Consider the following 10,921-nt stretch of genomic DNA (forward strand, 5'->3'; position numbering starts at 1 on the left):
GGCAAAGTGTTATATTCTGAAACACTTTGATGTAATGAACTTGAATAAATAAAATGAAACTGCATAACTCTTGTACTTTGCAATCATTGTTTGTCTATACTGTATAATATACATTGATGAACAGCCAGTCGGGCGGCTAGAACCTGCCTCAAGCAGGTTTTGGCTACCGGAACTTGCCAGTCTCAAAGTCAAGCATATATTAGTAACAGTAAACATTTTCTAGGCATTGCACAACATAAAATTCCATTTTGCCCCCTGCAAGGTGTACAACAAGAAAATGATTGATCTCCTGTTTGTGAAGGTGAGAAACGGCACTACACTGATTTTCTACATACCTGCCTGGAAGGAGAGCATGTTGGAAGCCAAGACGGACTACAGTGAGTATGAGGTTCAGTACTACATCATAATGCCAGAGAACATTAAGCAAACTGACTTGCCGCCTGATGAGCAAGTTGGGGAAGTCCCCATAGTCGATGTACAGTTTAAAAAGCTCTCTGACGTCTGCAATGATTTAGGCTACTTCGACCAGCGGCTCATGTTGGCAGAACCTAGCATCCTGCAGCTGTGAGTGATGGACTATTGCATGGGCAGAAACCATGACGACTACACACCTTGTGGAAACTGGGTTGAAAGGGGTGGCTACTGCAAGTTACACGCACAGTAAGTATGGCTTTTTTTTGTGTTTTGATGCACTTGCTCTTTTTCACTTGCAGCAAAGACGTGATTCCAGACAAAGGCTATTTCAAGAAGCGATGGCTCGAGTCAGGTGAGCGCAGTGAAGGTGAGCACTGCGTTTCTGGATTTCAAAACTAACTACTTCAGACAGATGTATGCTAATTTTTTTGGTGGGAGAATTGCCCTGTTGAAATGCGTGCCGCTTATGACAAGGTGAGTGGTTTAGTCTCATGAACGGATTTGCAGTTGGCAAAAGGTGTCCAAGCTGCATTTCTTTTGAAGCTGGAGGCAAATGGATGAAGGCTTTGAGATCAAATCCAATTTGAAGAAATTGAGCTTAATTTATTGCCTTGAGCGTTTTGATGGAGTTTTAAAATTCTATCTTGAGCTTTTCACTGTGGAGTACATGTTTGAACCTTTGCAAAGATGATTTCTCAAAAATGTGGATCTTCTTTCCTTCTGGATTTTTAGTGTAGACTAACTCATCTCCTTGAAAAGTATACATGTTGCCACTGACATTGGAGTGCCTAATAATATCGATAATCTGTATGGTGATCTAGGGTTCTAGGGTTAGGTCTCTCAATGCGCTCGTGGGGAGCTGTGGTGCGGCGTGGGAAGCGCCAGCGCGAGTATGTTACGGAGAGCCAAGCAAGGGAGGCGGTGAAGAAGATCCTGGCACTGGAGGAAGACGATCTGATTGATTCAGGTAAGCTGACGTCGCTGCCATACCCCGGAATGAGACGCTCCCCTTCTTCCATTCGGCCACCGGTGGATTTCAATTTTGTGGGCAAGGACACGTTGGATGGCTTGTTGAGGGAGTGGCATTTGGGATACACCGAGCTGGTTGTTTACGGGCCCAAGGGCATCGGGAAATCGTCTGAGTTTCGAGCGCTTGCCTGCCTCTTATACCAAAAGCTCAACACTGTGAAAGCCAAGCAAGAGTTGAGGGCTCGGGTGGTATTCCTGTGGGGGATCACGCTGCTGCAAGATATAGTTGCGGCCTTAAAGGATGCGCTCTTGTTTTCCTATCTGGTGGACAGTGTCGAGAATGTGGATGGCTGGCAAGATGTTGAAGCTGTTATCAAGGCCATCAAGTCTACGCAAGATATCATCTCCTTCATCAGCAGTCGCAAGGGTGGCTCCAAGCCGGAGATTTTTCATTTCCTGGTGGACGGTGGCGAGAAGCTAGACCCCGCGGACTTTCTCGGAAAGCCGGTGTTGAACTCCGAGCACCTTTCTGCAGTGGGTCGCCATTTACAGCAGGTTTTGGCAACAGGCGAAAGGGTCTGGTGGTGCACAAGCTCAGGAGCCAGCCAGGCAATCCAGGAGCTACCGTTTTACACTTACGGAAATGAAGCCTTTAACAACGTACTTTTTTCTTTTTCTGATTTTATTTTTATTTTTATTTTATTTTATTTGGCTGCATGCAGGATGAGTACTCCATCTATGCTTCAGACTGTATACTGGGGAAAATTCCTGCTCGTCGTGCAAGCATCTACTTCTACACCGGACTTGTGCCACTTTTCCTCGACGTACTATGCGATTCGTGCAACTCCGTGATATGTGAAACAAAGCTACAGAGCAGTTTTCGGGATCGCAAGTTATGGGAGCGCAGCGGCTTAGCTGCAGCCTTTCTGCTGGATGGCGACGACGAAGCGGATGCTTCAGCGCTCGAGGAAGAAGACGAGTACTGGGACGCGGTGATTAAGACGTTTTGTGAACATACCGAGCTAAAAGCTGTTTCGAGAAAGGCAGATCGAATAGTGGTGCAAGAGGACTACTTGACCGACGAGTCCATGGCAAGTCTCGACCCAACTTACGTCCTCAACGCTGGAAAGGGCCAATACTGCTCGCCTTACATAAAAACAGTCTACGTGAAGACCGTGCGCTCCAAAGAAGAAGTTGCCAAGCCCCATGCCAACGGAGTGTGGTTGGCATATGCAAGCCGCAAGCTGTCAGATACAAGTGAAATCGACTGGTTGTGCCTGGGCCATCTCTGCGAGGACGTTCTAGCCAGCGTGATTCCAAAGAAAGGATTGGTCCTCGGGCAGCTTAAAGTCTGCGGAGCTATCTGTGTCGAAACGTTTAACAGCATCCCGTCGAGAACCATCAAGTCACTGGTACAGCTGAAGCCAAATTCAGGGTATTATTACAAGCCTTGGGAGCGTGCCTTCCCGGACGTGGATGGCGTGATTGTGTGGGTGGACGAGAAGGGCGAGCTGCATGTTGTAGCGCTGCAGTTCACCGTCAACATTGACAGGCATTTACATTCTGCGGACCAGTTCATGAGCTTGGCATCCCTGAAGCGCTGGTTCCCAGACATTGAAGAGTATGTGATGGACACGGCATCGACGTTGCAGCCGCCAGTGTCGCCATCGACGGTGAAGCTGCACTTCGCATTCATTGGCTGTTCTTCACGGCCTGGCGTTTGCAGTAGCGAGAAGAAGTCCACACTCAAGAAGCGGAGGCGTACGGTGATCGGAACGCCTGCCTACATGCTGCACGTTCAACCATTTGATACTGACTCGATTCCAGGTTTGAGTGCGGATGATTACAAAGTGTTGGTAGACATTACTCAGCACAGGACGTGGACAGGAAAGAGCAACTACACACAAGTCTGTGATGACGGGTTTGGCCTCCTCGCTCTCTCCAGAAAAGAGCTAGAGAAAATGGCCAAGGAGGATTTTGGAATCCCTGACCCGGGTCATAACGTCTACAAAAACAAGGCACTGCTTATCAATGCGATGCTCTCAACGTGACAATTGACATTGCTAACACAAATAAAATAAGAGTTAAAATTTGCTACAGCCGAGTCAGAAACATGATGATTTGTGGTTGGCACTGTTTTTACAAGTATTATTCATCATTTTTGTTCTTGAATATTGACCTTCTTCAGCTGGTGTCCAGGGTTTATATTCTAAAAGAGGAATTGAGGAAGGTAGCATTAGAAAAATGTTATAACAAGAATCTTTTACAAAACATAATAAAGTGCTCAAGACAATACACTAACTGAATATAACTAGGATATAAAGGAATATGTAAATGCATGTTTGACATGTTAACAGGTGAGAGTTGTGATTAAGGCTAGTGGAGGCTTATTGTAAAGTCTTTTAATCCCAGACCATTTGTGGAAATGCCTTATCATGGACATTATCATGGAACACACCCTAATTAATGGGTTTGATGTGATATTTGTGGCAGTAGATTAATTTTTAAAAATGGTGCATTTTATACCCATCACAACAGAAGTGGATGTAGAAGGTGTAGTGAAGGTGTAGTGAATGTGTTCTTTGAAGAAGTAGTTCGAGTGCAAGGAAATCCAGAAGAAATTTATTTCAGACTAAGATAAGGTATTTATTAGTAAGTTCTAAAAAACTCTCTTATAGTAGTGTAAGTAACCAAAGAGGATGATTTGAAAGATAATCCGTGGTTTAAATATAAAGGGAAAAAGTCTATCAACAAAAGTGCGCCCTTTTTTCCAATCGGTTAAGAGGTCACCCAACCCAGTATTATTTAAACCTAAGGACACTTAACATTAATTATCCCAAGACCCATATTTGGTATCAGTTAATTAGCTTAGGAGAATTATACCATATATTAATTATCATCTGGTAGGTTTAGTTTGCTCTGGCTGGGCTCGACCCAAAGGATAGGGTGTTTAAAGAGTAAGGCTCTCAAATCCAAACTTAGAAGCTTACATTTGGTATTAAAGTGGGTTTCAGGTCCGACTCTGATAGGATAGGGTGTTTAACAGCAGCTAGAAGCCTTTTCCAACTTCCATTCACGAGGGCGTGAACTTGCAAGAAAGCATAGTGGATTGTAAGCAACTAAAAAAAACGACTTGAGAGACATGGGGTTTAAATATAAAAGGAAAGGGCCCATGAACAAGAGTGCACCCCTCAATCCACCAAAGATGATGACTTGAGAGACATGAGGTTTAAATATAGAGGGAAATGGCCCATGAACAAGAGTGCACCCTTTTTTTCAATCGGTTAAGAGTTTTGGGATAATTGGGGTTAAGTGTCTTTGGGTTTGAATAATACTGGGTTGAGTGACTTCCTGGGAAGTCCAAACTCAGAAGCTTACAAATAGTATCACACTAAATTGAAATTCAGCACAAACTATCACCAATAAATAAGTATTAAGTATTGAGTTAAGTTATATAGTTATAATCAGTCTTGACAGATGGACAAATAGAAAGGGTGAATAGACAATTAAAGGATTATTTATGCGAAGACCAAATAAATTGGGTAAATTATTTGAGATTTGCGAAACTATACTATAATAGTTCACCCAATTTGGTATTCATAAACTATCAAAAGCACAAGACATAGAGTATTAATTTGGGGAGAAGTGTAAGCCCTTGAATTTGGACTTCCCAAGATGTCACCCATCTCAATATTATTCAAACCCAAGGACATTTAATCCCAAATATCTCAATGCTTTTAATTGATTAGAAAAAGGGATACACTTCTATTCATTAACCTTTTTACTTTATATTTAAACTCTATTGAATTATTTTTCAAGCCGTTCTCTTTGATGATTTATAATTCACTTTGTGATGGATTATAAGCAACCATACTTCTTTGCAAGTGCATGCCTTTATGAACAAAAGTTGAGAGTTTAGCCAGACCACTATTCAATATATGGTGCAATTCCCTTGGTTAGACCTAAGACCCCTTTGATACTAAATATAAACTCTTGAATTTGGACTTTTTGAAAAGTTATTTAGTTTAGTATTATTCAAACCTAAGAACATTTAACTTCAAATATCCCAAAACTCTTAATTGATTAGAAGTGAGCTTATTGTGGTTCGATTAAATTCGAGTAATCATTTAGTTTATGCTTGTTTATGTTTCTATATCTTGTACTTGGGGTATTACCTTTATGTTGGACAAGTATATGATTCGATGATATGAGTTTAGTGTTTGGGTCTTTTGAATGTAAGTTGAAGAGTGATTATTAGTTACTTTATAACTAATGATTGTTTGTAGACTTCATAGAAGATTTTTGATACTTATTTTGCTCGATGATGATTTAGTAATAATAGATTTGTTTTACTAGATAATGTTATGGAGGATTGTGTTGTTAAACTTACATGATTTTTCTATGTTAGCATATCGACTTTACCTTTGTCAATATCATTTAGTTGAGTTTAGTCTGTAGTGTTGGATTATATTGAGTCTTGGATGTGGTGAATCATTCTTTGATGATGTATTATCTATAATTGAGTTTTATTAAAGGTTTAGTCTCGGATATTGACTAATGTATTTTTGACTTTGGTTAGCTTGGTTGCTAAAGAGCTTTGAGTGGTGATTCACTCTTTCTTTCTTCTAGCTTTGTTGTAGTGTTGATAGAATAGAAGTGATGTTTTGTTATTGACATTATTAACATTGAGATTGGAGTGGAATGAGATATCTCCCCATAAAATTGATATTAAGTTTCATTAGTCTTGATGCAAATAGTGTTGATGATTTAGTTGTAGCTTGTGTTATTGGCATTTGTGCAATTGCTAGTTAGTAGCTATATTGCCATTCAAATAAGTTGAGTAGTAAGTTGAGTTAGTTGTGTTCTAGATAAGATTTTTTAGTAAGTTGAGCTTTAAGCTTTTCCTTGAAAAGTGATTCAATCATTAACTATGTTAACTTCACAAGAGGAAAAGTTGGTGATTAATATTGAAGATGTTAATTCCTTATTGGATTTGAGTTAAGATATATCGATCATTAATAATTTCTTTCCACCTACATCGCAGTCCCATCTCTCAAAGATTGGGGCATCTGTCCATGAGTGACCATCCTAGATCCACTCCTTAGCATCTTTAAGATGCCTGCAAACATGGGGAATAACCTTCCCCAATATCTCTTTTACAGTCCCCACTAAGCCCTTTTTCTGTCCATAGCCATGTTCGCTAACATTGCCTTTAGGACAAGGCCTACAGGCCCAACCACTAGGAGTGGTCCTTTGGTGTAGTGACCAAGGATACGATCATGTGGTGAGGAAGTCCCAGAGGATAATGGGACTCCTTTCCATTGTCTAGGGCTTTAAGACAACATTTTGGAACACCGTGGCCCTATGCTAGCATCTTGGGTACTCTCCCCACCTTCCGCCTTTGGGTGCTCTAGCCATGGGCTTAGAGTAAGGTTCCGTTGAGCCATGCCGGGTATCCAAGTAGGTAGTGCTACCCATGCTTGGACTGAGAGCATCGACCATTCGATCTCCCGGGGGAACTAAAGTCGGCTCTTGAACACTTCACCAAGCTACCCCGCTTGTCAATTCGTATTCATTCTAGCCTTGGACTTCCTAGTGGCTATCTCATCACCCAATAACTGAGTATAGCCTTTCTGGGCCAAACTAGCCTTTCCTGGCCAAATTGACTCCATTAGGATCCAACCCCCACACTCTCCCTACTATACTTTTGGAACCCCCTACAACCCCCCCTAGGGGACGATCGCTTTAGGCTTCCACCCAACAGCCTATATTAGTATTTGGACTCGGACTCGGACTCGGTCTCAAACTCAGTCTCGGTCTCGGTCTCAGTCTCAGTCTCGGTCTTGGCCTCGGACTTGGATTCGGTCTCAATCTCGGCCTTGGTCTCTATTCCATCTCAGACTCCATCTTGGCTCCATCTCGAACTCCATCTCGGGTCCATCTCGGACTCATCTCGGATTCTATCTCGGACTCCTTCTCGGACTCCATCTCGGACTCCATCTCAGACACTTCCATGTGTCATGTGTTGGTCTTCTTGTGCCCCTTTTCTAGAGACTCACTTATTGCTCACTTTGTGCTTGTTCTTCGAGCACTTCGTTAAGAGTTCCACTCTCTCGACCTTTTAAGTTGGAGCTTTTAGTCCAAACATGTTACGCTCATTTGGCTTTCGCTTCGGCCACTACCACGTGGCACCCTTTCGGCTCCACTTTGGGGCTTAGGGATTTGTGTCTTACATATAGGTAGATTGGCTTTAAAACTTCATATGCATGGTAAAATCTTTAGTCATGGGGTAGCTACTATAGATTAGTCACATCACTTGCCTTTCCGTCAATGTCCCTTATTTCATTTAAAGGGTGTGACTATGTAAACAACTCTAACTATTTGTTTATAGTAATTTATCAAAACCTGACCGATGGGTTTGGTTTGTTTGCTCATGAAAGTTGGGGCCTTTAGCTTCTCTCTCTATATCACCTGTAGGTAGGGGCATATCATCTTTTATACACCTAGAGTAGTAAGGGTGGTTAACTCCGTTGGTAATTTCATTGTCAATGATGGCTAGAAGGTGTCTGAGTTGTAGTACATTTGTGTTAGACAGAGAGGTTACCCTAACTCATTTAAGTTGATGCATTTCTCACAAAATATGAACACCATAAAATTTTTCTAGAGTTGTTTCCTTGGTAGTGTTCTAGACTAGAGTATGCATCGATGAGGATGTTCATCTTCCCTAAGAGGGAAGAGTGTCACAAATATGACTGCAAGTATCTAAAATTACTTATTAATGAGTCCTTTCAAATATTATTTCTTTACTGCCATGACGGCAAGAAGTTGGTATTGGTAGACCCTTTATCAATCTCCACCCAAGTTAGTTGAGAAACTAGTCATCATATATATACTTATGTTGAATAAACATAAGGTAGAAACTCCCTATGTGTTTCTATAGGTAGGGTTCCAAATATATAGTATATAGTAGGGATAGTGGGTAGGTTGGGTATGGCCGACACACTTGAGGCATAGTCAAACTCCTGTTTGTATGTTTGTCCTTATTCTCCATCCGCTTGTGAGACACAAAATCCCTAGGCCCCAAAGTGGAGCCGAAAGGGTGCCATGTGGTAGTGGCCGAAGCGAAAGCTAAACGAGCGTAACACATTTGGACTAAAAGCTCCGACTTGATAGGTCGAGAGTGGGAGTGGAACTCCTAACAAAGTGCTCGAGGAATAAGCACGAAGTGAGCAATAAGCAAGGCTCTAAAAAAGGGACCCAAAAGGATGAACACATGACACGTGGGAGTGTTTGAGATGGAGTCCGAGATGGACCCGAGATGGAGTTTGAGATGGACCGAGACGGAGTCCGAGATGGACTCGAGATGGAGTCCGAGATGGACCTGAGATGGAGTCCGAGATGGACTCGAGATGGAGTCCGAGATGGACCTGAGATGGAGTCTGAGATGGATCCGAGTTGGAGTCCGAGGTAGATCCGAGGTGGAGTCCGAGATGGACCCGAGATGGAGTCCAAGATGGATCCGAGATGGACCCGAGATGGAGTCCGAGATGGACCCGAGATGGACCCGAGATGGAGTCTGAGATGGAGACCGAGATGGAGTCCGAGATGGACCCGAGATGGAGTCTGAGATGGAGTCCGAGATGGAATCCGAGATGGAGCCCGAGATGGAGTCCGAAATGGAACCGAGACTGAGACTGAGTCCGAGTCCGAAACTGGGACCGAGACCGAGTCCGAGTCTGAGTTCGAATACTAATACAGGCTGTTGGGTGAAAGCCCAAAGCGATCGTCCCTCAGGGGGGGGGGCCTATGGGGGGTTCCAAAAGTATAGTAGGGAGAGTGTGGGGGTTGGTGGCACTACCTACTTGGATACCTGGCATGGCTTAACGAAACCTCACTCTAATCCCATGGTTAGAGCACCCAAAGGCGGAAGGTGGGGAGAGTACCCACGAGGCTCGCGTAAGGCCACGGTGTTCCAAAATGTTGTCCCAAAGTCCCAGACTATGAAAAGGAAGAGGAGCTGTCCTCTAATGTAGAGACCAGGGATATGGTCATGTGAGGGGGAAGTCCTAGAGGACCGTGGGACTTAGTGGTCGGGCTTGTGGGCCTTGATGCAGTAGTAGTGTTGGCAAATACGACCATGGACGGAAAGGGACTTGATGAGGACTGGAAAAGGGATATTGGGGAAGGCTAATCCCTATGTCTATGAGCATCCTAAGGATGCTAAGGAGTGGATCTAAAATGATCACTCATGGATAAATGGCCCAGTTCTTGAGAGACGGGATTGTGATGTAGGTGGTGTTAGACCACCGGTGTGACCAAGGTGAAGGGGCATATCCTTAGCGTAACAGGCTGATATGTCGATGGTACCTTGGGGTGTCGATCATGGGATCAGACACGTGGAGCACTTGGACCAAGTGCAAAGGTTGAGTGGCGGGGATGTCATTCTCAGGGTTAGCAAGCCCAAGTCCGAAATAAGACTTATGGAGGTTGTGAAAGAGACTCCTCCAAGTGGTCGAAGGTGTGGTTAAGTGACTAAAGTAGAATGGAAAATTTAGTCGCTTACAACTTGGTATCGAAGCTGTTCCTTAGTCCGACTTTTATTGGTGCTCAAGTATATCACCATTGATGTTGGCATTGGAAGGTTCTAGGAGTGGGCCTATCCTTGAAGAGTAGCATGTCGAAAGAACATGGCTCTCCACTCAAGTTCATGCATGAACTTGGGCGCAATGTGGTGGATAGAAAAGGGCCAGTAAGGGAACGACTTTGGGATCTTGGGAACAGTATAGTTCCTCAGAGAGTTGAGGATGTGATCCAGATGAGCGTTTGACTTAGCAAACTGGCTGATGTAGATATGGTAAACAACTATAGTTGGGATCACGGGAAAGATGCGGACTCCAAAACAATAAAGGAGTCACAAGATTACCCTTATATAGTTGAGGCTGGTACTCATAAATTTGAGACCGGAATTGATGACTGTGGAAGGTCAAATACAGAAGAGGACACCAGTCCTTGAAATGGTAGCCGGGGCTACCTCTAATAAATGCTGGAACAACCCAAAGAGTTGGGGGTGTACTTAAAGATGAGTTGCTATTCTCATCACATGGACAAGTAGTCCTAAGGGGCAAAGGTTAGCCCTAAGAAAACCATCAACTGTCGGAGTAACACTTGCAAGGATGGTCCTTGTGAGTAGGACATGAATATAAGAAGTTGTATTCCAGCGAGTTGACACCTCGAAAACTAAGACCTTGCAGGTTGTTGGATTAGCAAAGTCCAAAATGCTGGATGACTCAAGTGGAGTCAGGGAATGGTTCTAAGGGATTAGTTGAAGCATTTGGATTGAGGTGTATGGTGCCCCATGAGGTATGGGGAGGATCATAAGATCCAAGTATGAAAACAGTAGGTATCTCATTGATGGCAGAATGTGCCATACTAAAGTTGTGGGAAAGATGTTCCCAGAAGAAAGCAACTTTGGCCCAGAGTTGGGTGCAAACACTATGGTGCGGTGCTAACGGATAGTTAGCATAAGGAACAGTTATAT

At 43.4% G+C, this 10,921-nt stretch overlaps 1 protein-coding gene across 1 annotated transcript; it reads left to right on the top strand.

Moving 5' to 3' along the window:
• Positions 1–1,255: 1,255 nt before the first annotated feature.
• LOC9648904 lies at positions 1,256–3,473 on the top strand. The gene is made up of 2 exons (XM_024659017.1): positions 1,256–2,043; positions 2,106–3,473. Exons 1-2 carry the CDS (start codon positions 1,258–1,260, stop codon positions 3,432–3,434), a joined length of 2,115 nt encoding a protein of 704 aa, XP_024514785.1. The 5' UTR covers positions 1,256–1,257; the 3' UTR covers positions 3,435–3,473.
• The last annotated feature ends 7,448 nt before the right edge of the window (positions 3,474–10,921 follow it).

The sequence above is a fragment of the Selaginella moellendorffii genome, unplaced genomic scaffold (assembly GCF_000143415.4).
Source record: "Selaginella moellendorffii unplaced genomic scaffold, v1.0 SELMOscaffold_65, whole genome shotgun sequence".
In the NCBI taxonomy this organism is placed as follows: Eukaryota; Viridiplantae; Streptophyta; class Lycopodiopsida; order Selaginellales; family Selaginellaceae; genus Selaginella; species Selaginella moellendorffii.